General features: G+C 52.7%; 8 protein-coding genes across 8 annotated transcripts; 5 read left to right on the forward strand and 3 right to left on the reverse strand.

Annotated features, from left to right (window-relative positions):
- Positions 1 to 178: 178 nt before the first annotated feature.
- BDZ83DRAFT_757992 (uncharacterized protein) lies at positions 179 to 1,390 on the forward strand (the record flags this gene model as incomplete). Its single annotated transcript, XM_060514970.1, has 1 exon — positions 179 to 1,390. The coding sequence occupies one exon, from the start codon at positions 179 to 181 to the stop codon at positions 1,388 to 1,390; it is 1,212 nt and encodes a 403-aa protein (XP_060358287.1).
- Positions 1,391 to 1,562: 172 nt separating this feature from the next.
- Positions 1,563 to 2,349, reverse strand: BDZ83DRAFT_155616 (uncharacterized protein). The gene has a single exon (XM_060501358.1). It carries the CDS (start codon positions 2,152 to 2,154, stop codon positions 1,735 to 1,737), a length of 420 nt encoding a protein of 139 aa, XP_060358288.1. The 5' UTR covers positions 2,155 to 2,349; the 3' UTR covers positions 1,563 to 1,734.
- Positions 2,350 to 6,382: 4,033 nt separating this feature from the next.
- BDZ83DRAFT_657512 (uncharacterized protein) lies at positions 6,383 to 7,317 on the reverse strand (the record flags this gene model as incomplete). The annotated part of the gene is made up of 3 exons (XM_060510967.1): positions 6,383 to 6,579; positions 6,646 to 6,745; positions 6,814 to 7,317. 3 exons carry the CDS (start codon positions 7,315 to 7,317, stop codon positions 6,383 to 6,385), a joined length of 801 nt encoding a protein of 266 aa, XP_060358289.1.
- A 1,089-nt stretch (positions 7,318 to 8,406) lies between these two features.
- Positions 8,407 to 10,601, forward strand: BDZ83DRAFT_642145 (SGNH hydrolase-type esterase domain-containing protein). The gene is made up of 5 exons (XM_060509596.1): positions 8,407 to 8,686; positions 8,739 to 8,837; positions 8,896 to 9,000; positions 9,062 to 9,501; positions 9,559 to 10,601. The coding sequence occupies exons 1-5, from the start codon at positions 8,511 to 8,513 to the stop codon at positions 10,491 to 10,493; spliced, it is 1,755 nt and encodes a 584-aa protein (XP_060358290.1). The 5' UTR covers positions 8,407 to 8,510; the 3' UTR covers positions 10,494 to 10,601.
- On the reverse strand, positions 10,551 to 12,466 carry BDZ83DRAFT_642147 (uncharacterized protein). The gene is made up of 2 exons (XM_060509597.1): positions 10,725 to 12,466; positions 10,551 to 10,600 (listed from the first exon to the last, which is right to left on the reverse strand). The coding sequence occupies exon 1, from the start codon at positions 12,140 to 12,142 to the stop codon at positions 10,787 to 10,789; it is 1,356 nt and encodes a 451-aa protein (XP_060358291.1). The 5' UTR covers positions 12,143 to 12,466; the 3' UTR covers positions 10,551 to 10,600; positions 10,725 to 10,786.
- Positions 12,467 to 13,407: 941 nt separating this feature from the next.
- On the forward strand, positions 13,408 to 13,967 carry BDZ83DRAFT_542859 (uncharacterized protein; the record flags this gene model as incomplete). Its single annotated transcript, XM_060503414.1, has 3 exons — positions 13,408 to 13,441; positions 13,513 to 13,664; positions 13,728 to 13,967. Coding segments are annotated over 3 exons (426 nt in total), but the record flags the coding sequence as incomplete, so codon positions are not given.
- On the forward strand, positions 13,956 to 15,820 carry BDZ83DRAFT_592627 (UDP-glucose,sterol transferase; the record flags this gene model as incomplete). The annotated part of the gene is made up of 3 exons (XM_060506553.1): positions 13,956 to 15,350; positions 15,405 to 15,543; positions 15,633 to 15,820. The coding sequence occupies 3 exons, from the start codon at positions 13,956 to 13,958 to the stop codon at positions 15,818 to 15,820; spliced, it is 1,722 nt and encodes a 573-aa protein (XP_060358293.1).
- A 1,200-nt stretch (positions 15,821 to 17,020) lies between these two features.
- BDZ83DRAFT_592616 (putative peptidase family-domain-containing protein) lies at positions 17,021 to 17,935 on the forward strand (the record flags this gene model as incomplete). The annotated part of the gene is made up of 1 exon (XM_060506552.1): positions 17,021 to 17,935. The coding sequence occupies one exon, from the start codon at positions 17,021 to 17,023 to the stop codon at positions 17,933 to 17,935; it is 915 nt and encodes a 304-aa protein (XP_060358294.1).
- Positions 17,936 to 18,000: the final 65 nt, after the last annotated feature.

Consider the following 18,000-nt stretch of genomic DNA (forward strand, 5'->3'; position numbering starts at 1 on the left):
GGCATCAAGATGCTGGGGAATAGCCCAAGGCCAGGCGGACAAGGAGGGCGGGAATTCCACCAGAATCCTGGCTGAGCACTTTGCTGGGCTGCTCACTCTGACACCCCTTGAGCTTCTCCCGCTGTCAATGCATGCTCTCAGTTCGCGGAACGCCGGAAACCAAAATTCCCTATCCGACATGGCCTACGCTGCAATGGGGCTTCTCCGCTACCGAATCGAGCGAGACCGCGATGCCAGCTTCGAGCCCACCCTCTTCCAAACGCTGGCCCATCTGTCACTCAAGAATGACAGCGACAAGATCGTCGACCGCATCATCAGCCTTCTTCCTCGTCAAAGACTCTCCAGTGATATCCCGAGACACTCATCGGACGACATGATCTGGACAAGCCTTTGCGAAAAGGATTGCTTCGGTACCCTTGTTCACCACATCACCCCCCTGTGCGAGGTCGTGGGTGTAGCTGAAGAGGACCAAACTGTCTTTCTTGATGGCTGCCATGCAATCAATATCCGGTGGAAAGACTTCCCGCGTGTAAAGGTACATGGCGGTCAAGGTGGAGCCAAGAAAATTGTTACACGCGCCATGGTTCTCGGCAGTGCCGCACTCATGGGCATGATGATTCCTTTCGCCATATTTGCGGGGGCAGGCCATGCTGCTTCAGAGAGTTCCAACTCCAGATGGTTTAGACGAGTACCAGACTCCGGAAATGAATCTCCCTTCAGACCTCGGGCGGGGCTTGGGCAAGCCATCGACAGACTTGGACGCCGGGACCTCGGGGGCAGCAACAACATCTCAAACGCAATGCTAGCTTTGGCTGTCATTTGCTCTATCTTTGCCTACCTCATCGCTGTCGGGATATCTTTCATCCTCCATCGTTTTCTATCAGGGACATTCCTTGGTTGCAGCCCCTGTCTCGTTGGGTTCGAAGGCGTCATGCCAATCAGGGAGATCGAAGAGCGTATTTTTGGCATTTACATTGGGAGACTGAGATACGCCTCATCCGCCTCGCATCTCTTCACGGATGAACGAGATTTGGACCCTGAGAATAGATGGTATCAGGAAGGCAAACCCTCTTGGATAGAGGGCAAGGGTGACTCTGAAGAGATCGTCAAGCTTCTCAAGAAAGGGCAGCGGGTGTTTACGCTTGTAGACTTAGGAACTCTTTCAGTCATCGTCTTCGCGGCCGAGAGACCCCCTTCGGTAGCTCTCCTTACTGGCAGAGAGGGGGGGATGCTTAGAGCTGTTCTGTGTAGCTGGAGCTTCCGGAACGATTGCCTCTACAAGGAAGCCGTCGTCAGAATGCCTTCGAGTGTCTTGGCTGACGCAAGACCTACGAGCTGGGTAAAGCTCTGCATTCATTCTCTGGACGAAGCGCGTCAAGCACACTTCTGAGTACCCGGGGTCGAAGAAAGATGCGGCCAGACTAGGAAATTGACGACTTTGATCGAAGGCTTTGCGACACAGATCAAAGATAACAAGAAGAACGCTCGAAAAAGAGCAGACATCGAGATGTAACAAGTTGACGGAGCACAATATCTGCCAATTCACATTAAGAGGACAGCTCACGCCCCCGAAAAATTAGATTCGACTCCTTGAGTGGCGCTGAAGGCGTTGACTAGTGCTTTCATGGATGGGCCAAGGTGACGTGTGACGCGTGTGACGTGCGAGAAAGCTTAGCCAGCAATGCGTACGACGCCTTAATAACAGCACTCGAGGCTGCCACGACTGCTTATTTATCATAATACAGCATGCGAGTCTGCCCAAGATACCAGTGATGATGCCCAAAAGGTTTGCCCCTCCAAGAGTCGGGCGCCAAACCTTGTCTCTTCGTCAGCCGCTATCACATGTCTTGTTCTAGACTCCGTGATATTTGGCGATGGCGATACAATTAATCGATCCCTTTCTTCGATATGTATTAAATTCTTTTCCGGGTTTCTGCATGTACTTGGCACGCTTGACCTGCTAGCTACTTTGTCTTCGTATTTGCTAGCTTCAGCAGCGACGGGAAGATGCAATATGCTTGGCTTCGAATGCCTATCACCGGTCCCGTGGGTGGTAATTGCGGTGCCGTGGTACCCAACAATGCCATTGGTCATATAGTTCAGGCCAAACGTGATTAATCCGAGTTTGAAAATGAGTAGAATTGTGAGCACCATCCGACTGACTTGCGTTGCATTCCTCCCTTACTTGCCCCTGGAAGCTTATTGGCGCACCTGAGGATCATCTCTGCAAGCCGCACATGCTACCTGTTAGACCGTTCAATCTTATATCAGCTCTGAGATTCCTAAGTGGCAATTCTCTCTGTACTTGTTCTATGCTTCCTTAGTGAGCTGGTGGTATTATGACTTTTGTCTGTCTTTGGAGGCTCTGGTATGAATATGGTATTTTAATTTTTGCAGTAATATGACTTGTAAAATATAGTGATCTTTAAGGGCATGATGGCGGCAATGAAAGCAGGTGCCTATTTAATTTTAACCTCGAATACGGTACATTGCTTAACTTTCTAGTCGGTTTCAAAATCGAGAATTTGGATTCAACCGCTAGAAACCCCTCTTGCTTCCTTTCGATCAATTGATGTCAACCCCAAAGTCAACCGTGAACATGGCTCTAGTCTTCAAAAGTTGCAAGTGAGAAGAACAGAAGTGGCGGAACGGCATGGATGCGAAGTAATTATGACTCAGTTGAATATTTATAGACTTGGGTTTTGCGGATGATTTGAGTTTCCAGGGAAGAGAAAGGTGTTTGGGGAAAATGGCGTCAAATAGTCTTGCCGACTTGCGTGGACCAAGGTAATGGCGCATTGAATGACGAGCTGTCTGCATAAGTCAATAAGCATCGCCATGGCTGCTACTGACGATCTTTTCTGCAAACTTCATAGCAACTGACCATGGGCTAAGTCTCAGCTTGTGACTTACAGCAAGAGAACCGGCTCTGGCTTAGCAGTAGAAATACTGAGACGATAGAAGGCTCATGAGGATTCGAAAAAGTACCAAGCGTTACGGCGAACACTGATGCGGACTACGTGTCTGTTTCATTGGGAGCTGCGAATCGTTCGATGTTGGCTTTCACGATTATCGTTGTAAGCCAGCTGTCGTGTGGCACCTCGTAGAGACCCCATTGGCTAGGCAGACCATACATTGCATATTATTGGAGTAATCCTGGTCCGCCCAGCTCGCCGCCGTTCTAGGTCTCCATCAATGCATAAGTACCTACTTATAAAAGTCCCTTTGGATCCTCATTTGTGGTTCTCTGCTTCTTGCTCGCTTTTCTTCATTCTTCCTCAAACTCAGGTCGTTCCTGAGAAGGTGCTGCGTAGACCTTGTCTTTCCCGCGCTCCGTCTTTAGTCATTACGTCTCTTCAACGCACCGCATCACTCCACAGCTTCCACTTCGATCTCATCCAACCTGCAGTTGACAAATCACCATCGTTCGCTATCTCGGATCCACATGGACACATGGCCTGTCGACCCTGGAATGGCCCTTGATTTTGATGTGGCCCGAGCGGTGACTTTGTCACGTGCAGAAATCTTTGCCAAGGATTTGGAACATCAACTCTCGACATATCTCAGTTGTTACTATCAGATAACAAATCTACGAATCTGGGACAGGCATCCAAAGCTTCCTTTCACAGTGTTCAGGATCATTGATGCCCAACAGGTGGGCCGGCCCCGCCAACGAGCTTTGCAAAAGGTCCAGACCAATCTGCCATGCGAGTACATCACACATATCGCATCGAAAGGGTCTCGGTAATATGACCAATCATGAATCCACCAACACAGCGACCCAGACGTCAACACGTATGAACGCACGCCAAGTCGCTGCCTTGCCCTTATTTCTTACTGCACCCGGTCGCCTTCATTGCCTAAAAGTTGCGTTCACCCTAGTGAAGAGGCAAGTAACAGGACTAATTCTTAGAAAATTCAAGTTCATGCGCTCGTTCCGCCTTTAATTAGTACGCCATGGGCGCTTCATTGGTTTCTTCTCACAATGTTATCCGAACCATGCCTCCAGCGCTGGAGGCGGGGTCCGCTGACACGATCTGACTACGTCCCAACCGCACTTCGCTTACCCTGACCAGTAGCCGATTGCCGCGTCTGAGATATTTACAGTCCATTGCTCTCAAGACGCGATTCCTGAAGTCTAGGCCCTGGAAGGGCGAGGCCACGACCAACTAACCCTAGCATACACGTATGACGGGACGCAGCGTGCAACAATTTCTAATTATTCCACCTCTAAACTTGTGCCATGTTATTGTGATCATTATCAGTAGACGGTGATGAAAGCCTTGTAGATTGTTTCTCCGGAAGTTTTTCCGTAGGCAATGAATCATTCTGCTCGTCACCTTCGCTCTCGTTACAACTCAGCTACATTCAACGGACTGAGGACCCCGGCGACCACTTGAATTTCACGCAAGTGCTTCAAAGTACCTGGCCTTCATATCTGATACCCAAAGCTTGGGGGCCTGCGTTGAAATTGTTTGTCTTACCTATGTACCTGGTCTCATTACAGGTGTGAGTAAGATGCTCTCTGCCCAAGCAAGATTGTTCCAGCTCCGAACTGGTGAGGGAACCCTGCCAACTCGTAATATCCCTTGGCTGTTGCGGCGGTATCGTGCAGGTAACCGCAGTCACCGGAGGATATGACTTCCTCCAAGAATTGTTCAATTCATTGCTTGAGTCTAGGTGTAGCGCAGAATTCCGCGCGGTTATGCAGCCAGTTCGTCACCTGATTGGTGAGGCGCTCACCATAAGTAAACATGTGTCCGTATTCATCCCCTACAGGCTACTGCCGACCAATCGATGCCAAATTGGAACATAACGGAGAGCTTGTTACCTATGTAGCGAAAGGTTCTGCCCGTGACCGTATAACCAAGTGTATCCTTTTAACCCCCCCCCCCCCCTTCACCCTCCCCGGTTTCAGGTACAAGACTTTAAGGTGAGGAAAGGTGTGGGGTAGCCCGGGGGACAAGATATGGCTGTCACTTGAGGCATCTCGGGTGGAGCGCCGGAGCCAGTCGACTCGACGCTAATATACCGACAAGTTGATGTTCAGATAATCGAGTATACCGATAAATCGACCCCTCACCTACATCATACGAGCTCTCGCGTTAAAATATGAGGGGCAAGATCACGCCCAACTTTCGCGCGGCGGCGGTTTCGCGCGGGAGCGAACAACACTTTGAGATTTTGATGGTCCGCCGAACAGCGGTACAACACCAGGATTCTGATCAATCCCATCTGTACCGGGGAGGGCATAAGGCGTCACTGGATACTGCTACAGTCTGGAGAGTGATCGGTCTTTGGCAGAGCCACTGGTCCGTAAAGTTAACAATATAAAGGCCTTTTGGATCTGCCGATTCCCACTGTTTCCATATACTTTCTGCATTTGAATCGCATCAGAGACTTCCCCAGCTAAGTTTGAAAAGCTTGAATTCATCATATCACACTGATAACAGCCCCTTCCCTTCTCGTTACCAAGAAGCTTCCCGCGGGGGAGCCTTCTCCCCGAAGATGAACATATCTGAGTACGATCCATCTCCCTCAACGCATAGCCTTGCTGTCGGAATCAGCGCGCGTAGGGATGAGTTCTTTTTGCTAAGGGTGTGAACCTCAGGCAAAATTCTACAGCTGGGACGAGGGGCCCATGCTCCGCAAATGGTCAAACTAGAGAGGCCGCCGCGCTTCGGCAACAGCGCCTCATCACATTTGAAGCCGAGCCACTTGAGGCTGGAAACAGGCTCGTCTTATTGCCCACTCAAACGAGAGATGTCGAAATCGCAGAGGAAGCCCACCGCCAGAGAATTGCCGCCGAGCTGGAGTCGTTGTAATCCAAGGTACTGCAAGAGGGGAAGCATGGAACGGCCGTGAATGTTGACCTCATTGGTGTATGGCCGATCGAAGGAGAGGAGGGCTCGGTCACGCGAATGAACGTATCTGCGGGAATGAAGCACAGCAAAATTGTATGCCAAAGAAATCGGAGTGGCTGGGAGATACTTCACCGTAGGGCAGAGGCGAGAAGACGTAGAGGAAGACAGTGTGGGTCTGACGGACCGGCGGGAGGTTACATCAAGCAACAGAATGTTCCATGCCAAGCTTTTACAAGCACAGGGTCCTGAATTCAGTGATGCCGGGTGATGTCACTTGAAAGCCACATGGCTTGGCTTGGTTGAGTGCGATTGATGCATTGTAGGCACTGCTTTTCTCTCTTATGCAACTAAGATCAATCACATACTGCAAAGACTGATGAATGTTTGCGATAACATTATGCTGACACCTTGATAATATGAAAAGTCTCTAATGCTTATCGAAGATGGCAGAGCCAATCAGAAAGGCTGCAACCACACTAATCTCTTCCATTCCGTCCCATGATTGGTCGGTAAGACTATCAAGACTTCTTATGTCCAGGGCACATGACACTGACTTGTGTTGTGGTAAACTTAGGGAAGGGGTTGGGCAGGTTCAGGTTGAGGTTATTGGTCGGCTTCCGCGGCACGGTGATTTGCTCGTCAGCCATGAACTGCTTGCATCCCCAAGTGAGAACGCCGTTCTTTACAACATCGCCACCACCGCAGGCATTTTGAGCTGCAAGGTAAGTAAGTCAGCAATCTTATGTCCACTCTAACATATTCCGTCAACGAGTCGACTTACGTCCAATGGGACCATCTTGACCAGCCTTGCCATAGGCGACAATCCGTGTTGGAGGAGGGTCGTTGCGAGCAGCTTCAGTAACGGCGTCGTCCAGGTAGTACTAGAAAAGCGTTAGTATGTCACCGAACGGGGTGACTGGATATCATGTCTAGATAGAGTAGAACTAACCTGATGAACAGCAGCAACCTCGGCACAGCTGGCCTGGGTTCGGTGCTGCTTATCAACTTTGGTGCCACGCCTTGCCGCATCCTGCAAGCTAGTCTGGCACCGCTCAAGCGCAACGACAACCTGAGGCTTCAGACGCGAGTCCGCGTAGGTGTACAAGAATGGGCCACCTTTGAGGTTGGAAGAGAGATAGACGTCCTTACCGAGGGCCATGGCGGCCATCATGACAGGTTGTCTGTTGAAGCGGACTCTATCCGCATTGAACTTTGTCTGCATTTCGTTGAAGGCTGCGCGGGCGAGCCCGTAGAGCTGACCGTCGTTGAAGAGCGTTCCGATGTCTTGCTCAAAGGTGAGCTTGGCGGAGTAAACAAAACGTTGTGCATCGTCGCGCGCGGCTTTGTCGAGGGTGAGTCCAAACGTTTGAGCAGCGACGTTGAGGATGAGGGTGAAGAGCAAAAAGAGTGACGAGAGACTGGCTCCCCAGCTATTGCCGGCGTTGAACCACATTGCGGATTACTTTGAGACTACTTCAGATTCTAGAGCAGGGCTTCCAGTGATAGACTGGCAAAAGAGTGTAAAGGCGGAGGGCCGGATAAGGAATGAATGTACGCGAGACCGCGAAATAGTTCAAGAGAGTGACAGTATGATGCGACGATGGTTATAGCATCGCGAGAGAGACACAGGGTACCTTGAGGAACCGGGCTGAGTTGCCGATGACATAGTTAAGGTATTTGTCAGATGGACTTATGAACAACTGCTCTAAACTCTGTGACTGACTTGTTAACTGAACTATCTCTTGGCAGTAATCTGACAGCTTTCTCAACATCCCAGCAAGAGTTGGCCAGGGCCATTAGTTCGCCTGACGTTGATTAAAGGTCGAAGTCAAACCAATACCAATAATAGCCTACAAAAACGGCTTCGGAGTGGAAATACTTGCCCGACGGAACCGATCTAGTACGTTAAGGGAGATAGAGTTTAAGGAACAGTAAGGCTAATTAGAGTCGGCGCCCGCGGCGGCTGGAGGCGACGCCGGGGGGGTAACCCACGTGAGGGCAGACCGATTGACAAGAAGAGTATAGCTTATTAGATATACGAATATACACATCGGTGGGCAGGTAATAACGACGGTATGCCCGGGTATCTTGGTGGCCTTGGCTCTTGGGGCGGAGGAGTTTCGTCTCATGTTGTGACAGCCTTTGTCTTGGCGCGCGCGGTTGCCGGCAAGGCGGTAAAACCGTAAAACTCAAAGTCAATCTCAACCACCGCGGCGCTGTTGCGGGCAGCAAAGTAAAAGGAAATAACGAGCAGAAATATGATAAGCCCGGAGCTGCCGAGGGCCTCTGCTTCATTTATGATGTCCGTATTCCGTACGTAGTCGGCGACTGTCCGTACAATACCTGATGACACTGACTCGCTCTTCGGCCCGAGCACCGGTACGCACCGCCACGACAAGACGCTTAGAGTTAATTAAGGGAGTAGAGACTAAGGCACTTTGAGATGTTCCAGATCCATCACATATTGAAGTCCGCTTGGCGCGGAGACAAGTTGAGAGTGGTTCATGCTACAACAGCAGTTATAGTCATACAACCACCGCCGTGTCGTTGATGGTTGTGTTTGAGAATTCGAGCAAACCATTCCATTCATTCAGCATCAACCTGTGCTTCTGATTTCTTAGTCACTCTTTTCTTCGATAGCCAAACATGAAGGCTTGCACATTGAGTCTCGGGCTCTTTGCCGTGCTCGCACTTGCTCAGAGCGACTCAACGGCCGAGGAGGTCTTTGGAGCTATTGACCAGTGCAGCACGGCCAACTTTGACCAATGTCTGAAAGACTCCACTGCTCCTCATCGTTGCCTCAAGGTCCAAAAGTTTGCAGAGTGAGGATTCCACTTTATGATATGTCTTCTGCAAGTATTGACAAGCTGCTAGGGAGATTGTTCAAGACACATGTGTTTTCAGCTGCCCTGATCAGTCACCTTGCCTCACAAAATGTGGTACAGACCGTGGTGGCGCGTGGTGTGGTGAGGCGTAAGTAGAAGTCTCTCGATATGATCCAGCAATGTGAAGGTACTGACCCAGCGAATAGAGGTACCTGCTTCTGCGATCAGGGCTGGGATACCGCTCAGCCTGCTCCCGCAGACCCTTATGATCTCTCATGGGTGAAGAAGTGGGCTGCCATTGGCGATTCTTAGTGAGTTCTCATCAACCTATGTGGCTAGTACTCATCATTCTGACTTGATTGTTCTTCACAGCTCCGCCGGCATTGGCTCCGGTTCGCCATACCCTAACAGCTCAACCACCTGCGCTCGATACGACCAGTCGTACCCAGCCTACATGCAATCCCACGAACTCATGCCCGAGTCTGCTGAATTCGAGTTCCTCGCCTGCTCTGGCGCCACCGCTCCTGAGATCCTCGCCAACCAGGTCTCAGCGCTGGGCACCGGCTACGACATCATCACCGTCAGCGCCGGCGGCAACGACGTCGGCCTGACCAGCATCCTCAACGCCTGCATCTTCCAGTGGAACCCCTTTGCCAACTGCCCCGACGAGATGCAGGCCACGCTGAACCTCATCCGGGATACTCTTCCGGGCAACTTGGACAAGTTGTACGCTGGTCTCAAGAACAAGATTAACCCGGGCCGCAAGATTTACGTCACGGGCTACGCGAACTTCTTTGATAACACCACGACTGCCTGCGACGACGTCAGCTGGTCGTTCTGGTTCAACAGCGCCAACAAGCAGAAGCTCACCACTGAGCGCAGAACGCTGATGAACGAGCTCACTACTGCCGTCAACAACGTCATCGAGGCCGCGGTCAGGAGAGCCGGTGCCTCGTTCGAGTTTGTCGACTACAATCAATACTTCTCTGTGCTTCAGGGCCGTTTCTGCGAGGGTGCCACCAAGGAGCCCAACGGAAATCGCGATGGTCTTCTCTTCTTTGAGTGGTCTAGCAAGAACGACGATACCACCCTCGCGAGACGTGAAGCCGAGCCCGAGGTTGCATCTTTCAACAACGACCAGATGCTTCCTCGTGCGACCCCCACGATTGGCGACGTCGATTCATCTCTGGAGATGCGCAGTACCAAGCTGGGCCTCTTGTCCATCCTCTCCAAGCGCGCCGGACAAATCTGGAGCGCCTTCCCCCGCAGACAGACCACCAAGTCGAACACGAAGACGCCCGTCCTGGAAGTCCGCCAAGGCACGGCTGCATCGCCGTCAATTGAGCAGTACATCGCCGACCAAATCACGGAAGCGCGCAAACGCAACTCCAGCCTCGTCATCTCTCTCGCCGACAACAGCGCCGCGGACCCGGCCTTCAGGGGCCGCAATAACATCGAGGTCTCGGACTTCATTGGCGACGAGATCAAGAGGGTGTTCCACCCGCGTCCTGGCGGCCACGCCGTGATTGCGAACCTCGTCATGTGGCGTCTGGCCGAGGACAACGCCGCGACGGTCGGCGACAAGGAGTTTGGTGCCACCGAGGCTGCGGGCTGTGCTGTTCCTGTCCCGAGCACACCGTCTATGCCTGAGACGATTCCCGGCGTGCTGCCGAATTGTCAGGCTGCTGCGCTTAAGTGCTTGAACTGCTTGGGTGGCGCGAGTGGTCTTGGTGTGTTTGTTTGCAATTTCCAGCACCACTCTGATTGTAATGCTTGTGGCGGTGGTGACGGATGCCCGTGCTAGACATGCCGCGGAGGTTGCGTGGATAATACGATGGTTGTTGCAGGGGAAATGTGACCAGCGAACTTGAGCCTTTCCTTCTTCTCGTTGGTCCAGAGATATCACTTAGCCTACAGTCAAAATATTTCATTAGTTCAAACACTTGTGCCATCTGTGATATCCCGGTGATGTTGGCCGCAAGCACACTGTTGTAAATGTCGATGCAGAAAGAAAAGGCAGACACGGTGAACCTACTATGGTAGCTGGGTATCAGAATCAGATTCTTGCAGTGACAGATCTCTAACACCCTTGCATATCTATGGCTTCAACTCTACTGTAACTATTACTCCAGCTTCCGACCCTTTGCCGATCAAGTTGGCCTTCAACTCTTCTGCCCGTTGCTCCTCGCCAACCATTGAAATCTCCAACCTCAGTTCCTTCAAGTTCCTGGGCCGGTTTTCCAGGTACTCGACAATCTTGCCCTCAAGCGATTGCCACATGGGAACCACAGGGTCGTCTTCTTCCCAATCGAGGTCGTCCCACTGATAGTGCCACCAAAAGAACATTTCGTTGGTGATAGTCAACGCCTGGAGGCCCTCGGGGAGTACATCCGCCAGGTTTGACGAGCCTTTTGTTTCCCAGCCGAGGAGTACCGGCAGAGAAATGGAGAGCCGAGTTAGTTGGGTGAATTCCTTGAGTGACCCAAGTGAGCCACGGATTCCCCAGGGTCCGACCTCGCCGCAATCGATGGCCGTGGACGTCCATAGTGTCATCGCAAAGGAGAGCTCTTCGAGTGATGCCTTCAGTGTGTCGATCGAACTCCTCAGCGTCTCTAAGTCTACCCAGTCGGACGCGTACTCAGCGTCAATAACGTATCCGCAACGGAATGTCTTGAGATTTGGGGAAGCTCGCAAGAGTTGGCCAATATTCTCCTCGGAGAGCTGGCATCTGCTTAGAACCAGCTCTTCCAGTGTAGCTGCTGATGGCTTCGGATGAGGAGCTGGCCAGATGATTGATTTCCCTCCGTCTTCCGCTCGATGAAGCTCAAGAGTTCGAATCTGCGGAAGGTAAAAGAAGGGGAGAATATTCTCAGCGTAGACGTAGAAGTTGAACTCGTTTGCCGAATCTCCGTTCGGGGTTGGAACTAGAACCTTGATTGTTTCCACATTGCTGAAAGAAGAACCAGCGGCAGCGCCCGAAGCGACTAATTGGCTCAGAAGAGTCAAGAACTCATCACCGGGTGGGCGAGATTGTGTCCATTCGTCGTGATCGTTCCGGTCATAGGTCTGCACCTCAAGCGTCTTGAGGGCTGGGAGCCGCGATAACAGGATGGCGGTGGTTTGTGCAAGCGGAACCTCTGATTCTTGTAAGAGTGCCTCAGACCGTTCGGCCGGCAGGCGAGACTCGGTGATCCATGATTTGATGGTAGCTCTATCGCTCGAGGTGAGACGTTTTGCAAGTAACGCGGCTTGAGAGTTCTTCGCAGCCCTGACACCGCGTAGCGTTACGTCTCCGATAGCGGTAAGATGTGATGCGTTGCCCAACAGTCGTCGCATGTCCTCGACGGCTGTTGTGAGATCTGACTGATCCCAGTCCCACAAAAAGGCGGTTGGTGTTGCTTCGTTGGCCATGATGGGATTGCCTTGCTGATTCAATGAGATCGAATAAACCATTTGTGTGATGCTCAATCAAGTCAGCGGAGAGAGTGGGAAATTGTCCTTATTCAACGTGGAAACCACGGTGAAAGTGGTTCTCAACGACGTGTTCGTCCCGCCCGAGTGGTACCTGCGTTGCTCCGTCTGATTATATTTAGCGGCTCATTCCCTAGAGTTTTGGTCAGCGAAACCTTAAACAGCCCTGTCGATTAACGTCTTACACGCCAACTTGGCGTGTCAAGGGTCAGTCATGTCATGTCAGTCATGCTGTCTGTCAATGCCATCCATGCCAAGCCGCGTTTGTGGGGTCTCTGTACTATGGATATACGAATTCTACCTAGTGGTTCTTGCACAATAAGAAATACTTCCGAGCTCCTCAAAAGGAGAGAAAAGAATTAAGCATCATCCTCATCCATGATCAGTCATCAACCACCATGTAAGGTTAGCCACTGCACGAGCCACCTGTTGTACGGTGGCTGATTTTTCTCGATATGTGGCTGATGAAAATGTGGCTGTTCGTCTCCAAGTGGGGCTCCGTTATCCGAAGCTGATACGAAAGCATCGCAACATCGTCTCATTCATCATCAGAACCCGAGCATTGCGAGCACCTCGTAAACTCGGAAACCCACGACATTATCCACATCATTCGCAGTGCGATGGATTATCAACAACGGCAATGCCGAAACGATGGAATTCTAACAACTACTTTGCTTGTAAAGAACGAAAAAGAGCGAACACGCGTACAATGCGAGCCACTAACATGCTGCGGTCCGGCATCAGCCTCAAACGGCGTTCCGGCGATGTCCAGAAAACTCCGCTTCAGCGCCGCTTACGCAAACGTGAATTCATCGCCAAATCTACCGTATCCGGCGCGGGTTCTCAGACATGTCGTATAAATTCATCAATATCCTTTCGCATCATATTCTGAATGCCCATAAATGCAACTGACGCTTTGCCAACTACGGAAATTATGTCTATCATAGACTCGAAAAGAAGTTTGGCGACTGCCGAGACGGAGGACGCCGAGTCTCTTTGCAACGTCCCTCCTCCATACGAGTTGCACTCCACCGGTGCACTGTTGTCTAGCGAGGCTGCAATACAGTGTCAGAATAGCATGCTCTTCTGCATACTCCGTACTTGGGACTGACCTTCAAGCAGCTGACGGCCATGTGAACATCAACTTCCAGTCGCAGAATCCAGGGGAGCTGTGGGAGCAACTTCCCCCTTTCCCCGCAGCCGAGGATAATGCGTTGCCGAACATCAACCTCAAGCCCGTACCCTTCTTGAACGTCGTGATACACGTTGTGGGCAGCCGCGGTGAGTTCCTTGAAGAATTTGATCGTGGTACTTGACCAATTGATAGTGCCTACTAACACCAGTGTAACTAGGTGATGTTCAGCCATTCATAGCACTAGGCACAGCTCTCCGCCGTTACGGCCATCGAGTTCGCCTAGCCACACATGACACCTTTGCCAGATTCGTGACCGACCCTGGCTTAGAGTTCTTCCCGATTGGCGGAGATCCCGCCGACTTGATGTCGGTAAGTCTTGCGTTTGCCCCTTGAATCTTCCATTTCTTGCGCTTGCTGCTAACGGATACCAAGTACATGGTCCGAAATCCTGGTCTGATTCCTTCTATGGAGTCTCTTAAGGGTGGCGACGTGGGGAAGAAACGACGAATGATACGCGAAATGCTCCACGGATGCTGGCGTTCCTGCATTGATCCCGATCCCATCAGCAACCGACCGTTCGTAGCCGACGCCATCATCGCCAACCCTCCGAGCTTCGCCCACGTGCATTGTGCGCAAGCCCTCGGCATTCCAGCCCACATCATGTTCACCATGCCCTGGACGGCGACTCGTGCTTTCCCTCACCCGCTAGCAAACATCCAGCGCAGCAAGGACCTGGAGCCACAGGCCACCAATTGGCTGTCGTATGGCGTCGTTGAGTTGATGACCTGGCAGGGTCTGGGCGATGTCATCAACAGCTGGCGAAGGAAACATCTTCAGCTTGCGCCGATTCCCGCCAGCATGGGACCAGGCGTGACAACTTTTCTCAAGATCCCCCACACATACTGCTGGTCACCGGCCGTGGTTCCCAAGCCTGCCGATTGGGGTCCAGAGATTGACGTTTGTGGCTTCTTCATGCGCGACGAGCCATCCTATAAGCCACCTGCTGACTTGGACGCCTTTATTTCAGCCGTTCCGCCTCCGTTGTATGTTGGATTCGGTAGTATTGTTGTCGATGACCCAGGACGTTTGACAGACGTAATCCTCGAGGCCGCGGGCATTTGCGGCATCCGTGTCATCATCTCGCGAGGATGGAGCAAGCTCGGCGAGGGGAAGTCAAGCACAAACAGCGTGTTTTATCTCGGAGATTGCCCACACGAGTGGGTGTTCAAAAGAGTGTCAGCCGTGGTGCATCATGGAGGAGCTGGAACGACAGCTTGTGGCCTTATCAATGCGAGACCGACTATCATCGTGCCGTTCTTCGGCGACCAGCCGTTTTGGGGCCGGGTCATTGCAAAGTCAGGAGCGGGACCGTTACCGATTCCTCAAAAAGAGCTCCACACGCAGAAGCTCGTAGAGGCAATTCAGTATTGTCTGTCGCCCGAAGCAAACCGTGCCGTCCAAGAAGTAGCCAGCGCCATGCGGCAAGAACGTGGCGTCGATACCGCTACAGAGTCGTTCCATCGTAACATTCCTGCCAGCGATCTGAGCTGCGATCTGATTTCTGGTCAACGCGCCGCCTGGCTGTTTGAAAAGCAGTCCAAAACGGGCATCAAGCGGATAAGGCTTTCAAATCAAGCAGCATCATCTCTGATCGTTGCGAAGAAGATGAAGATGTCTGACTTGAAGCCTCTGCGAACGAAAGAATACGACACCGATGTGAAACGATGGGATCCCATCACTGGTGGTGCCTCTTCACTCCTAGGCACCGTCACCGACTTCACCGTCGCTCTGGGCGGCACCTTCATCGATCCATGGAAGGAATACAAGCGTTCCCGGGCGTCTGGTCATGAGGCCGGCTCGGCGAGCGGTGCGGCCGCAGTGGCTGTGGGTAAGGGATTTGCCTCCATGTCTGGAGCGATCGTCAAGGGCGGCCTTGTGAGCATGCCCCTCGCCATCACAGAAGGCCTTCACAACGCTCCCAGTCTGTACGGCGACAAGGTACGAGACAATGGCAAGGTAGAAGACTGGAAGAGCGGAGGAGTTGTAGCCGCAAAGGTAAACCTGGTTATTAAATGAGATCATCCGAGCTTGTAGCTGACGTGAACCTAGACTTTTGGAACCGGATTCTATGACGGACTGACGGGTGTCTTCACCGATCCCTACAAAGGTGCGAAGGAAGGAGGTGCTCTTGGCCTAGCAAAGGGAGTTGCCACGGGATCGTTCGGCCTTATTCTCAAGCCAGGAGCTGGTAAGCAAACAAACCTTGACTGATTTCGCCAGAAGCAGATCATGTTTGGCAAGAGTTTTCGGTCGAAGCTAACCCGGCGGCCTTTCTAGCAATGTTCGGACTCGTCGCATACCCTGCCCAAGGAATTCATAAATCCCTCAAGGCAAGGACCGGCCGCAGCCATGAAGTGTTGAAGGCGAAAACCGCGCTCCTGGACCACGACCAACGACAGAACAACGGGAACCCCCGCGACGGAAGCAAGGTCCTGCAGGTGTTCGACGCCTACTTTACGCAATAGAGTTACATCCGCCAACGCTATTCGCGCATGCCACATCGTAGCCACTTAAATACTAGTATTACCAAGCGGCTGGAAGTGCCAATGGGCTGTCTCGGGGTCTCCGCGGTCTATGAGAGTGGTGTCTTGATCAAATCGCGTGGCTAGTTCTGTGTAGAGGGAGGGGAAAGGAACATGTAGGGCTACACTTGTCAGTTGTTAGACGAACTTGACAAGCATGCAGCCCACAAGCTGAACAAAAGCCCAACAATGGCAAACAAGAAGGGCAGACGACCGAGGCGGGGCGGGAAACAAGAGAACGAAAACAAAACAAAAAGCGGGTATATGCCGGACCCCGGTTCCGACACCTTGATGTCCTCCGAGTCGAGCGGGGGTCCGAGAACCCGGATGGCCACCGGGCGACTCAGCTTCCAGCTGTAAAAGTCCGCCCCAACGTCACCGAATTCACGAGCCAACACGACTTAGCACTTCTTGGCCGTGGAGTCGAGTCTCTACGACCGAGACTTGTCATTCGCCATGGGGTCCATTGGCCAATCGACCTCGAGAACATCAAGGTGATCGTGAGCTTGGCACAAAGCTGCCCGCGCCTTGGCGACACCCGACTAATACCTCACGCATGGCCAAGAGTATTCTAAGAAGGCAATCATGACCGACGACATGGGCTCCACTGGCGTAATATTGGATTCTTTTCATCAAAGAAGCTTGTTGACGAGCATACGACAAGAGGGGAACCGGAAAAGATGGCGGGATTATCCAACTGCAACAAACGGCAGAGATGGCTGGCGACGAACGCAGAATTTGGAGGAAGAGGGCAACCAGACGGGGTGGCACATGCCCAACGGACCTTACAACCTATTAGGATGGAAGGATTTGTCTACACTACTTGTGGACATGAGCAACGAATCTGCCCAGGCAAGCAAGCATGGCATGGCTAGCAGGTCTTGGCTCGACATCTCGAAGAGCCTCTCGAGGACTATTGGAGACCCGAGGCGACGGGACCGACAGAGAAAATTCTCATCCACATGGCAAGCTTGCAGCTATAAAAGATCACTGCATACCTCGCATTCTTTAATATCAAGCTCCTATCTTCAAGCTGTTTCCTGAGCTCCCAGTTCAAGCTCAAGCCCATATCTGACAAGACTTTCATCAGTCCGCCCTCCAGAGCATCTTCAAGCTTCCCATCCTCAAAAAACATCAGTCAAGATGAAGTACAGCCTCGCATCTGCAGCCCTGCTGCTCTCCGCCCTCACGGACGCGACCCCCCTCGCCCGTCGCCAGGCCTCCTCCTCCACCTCCGAGACCGTCTCCGTCCCCGCGGCCCCAGCTTCAACCCCGCAAGCCCCCTACGACTGGTCCGCCGGCTGGCAAAAGACCTTCCCCATCCACCAGTCCTGCAACTCGACCCTCCGCGCCCAGCTCGAGGTCGGCCTCGCCGAGACCCAGCAGCTCGCCGCCCACGCCCGCGACCACATCCTCCGCTTCGGCAACAGCTCCGAGCACGTCCGCAAGTACTTTGGCAATTCGTCCACCGCCACTCCCGTCGGCTGGTACGACCGCGTCGTCAACGCCGACAAGAACGGCATGACCTTCCGCTGCGACGACCCGGACCGCAACTGCGCTACTCAGTCCGGCTGGGCGGGCCACTGGCGCGGCGCCAACGCCTCTCAGGAGACCGTTATCTGCCCTCTCTCCTTTGAGATCCGCCGCCCCCTGACTTCCGTCTGCGGCCTGGGCTACAACGTCGCCAACTCTAAGCTCAACACCTTCTGGGCCACTGACCTCCTCCATCGCGTCTTCCACGTGCCCCTCATCTCCGAGGGCGCCGTCGAGCACTACGCCGAAGACTACGCCGAGGCCCTCGAGCTCGCAAAGAACAACGCCACCTACTCCGTCGTCGACAGTGATGCTCTCCAGTACTTCGCCATTGACGTCTGGGCCTACGATATCGCTGCCCCCGGCGTTGGATGCCCCGGCGAGCTCGAGGAGGAGGACCACGACCACGATGCTACGCCTACGACTACCGCTGCTGCTGGCGCCGCTACCACGACTGCCGCCGCGACCTCCAGTGCTCCTCAGGAGTGCCACACCCACGCTGACGGCGTTCAGCACTGCACCTAAGTCGTACTTCTTACAGAAACGACGTGAGGAGAAGCAACATCAAAACGAAGTGAAGGAATAGTGGG

Source organism: Colletotrichum acutatum (genome assembly GCF_030867785.1).
Source record: "Colletotrichum acutatum strain CBS 112980 chromosome Unknown BDZ83scaffold_195, whole genome shotgun sequence".
NCBI classification, from domain to species: domain Eukaryota; kingdom Fungi; phylum Ascomycota; class Sordariomycetes; order Glomerellales; family Glomerellaceae; genus Colletotrichum; species Colletotrichum acutatum.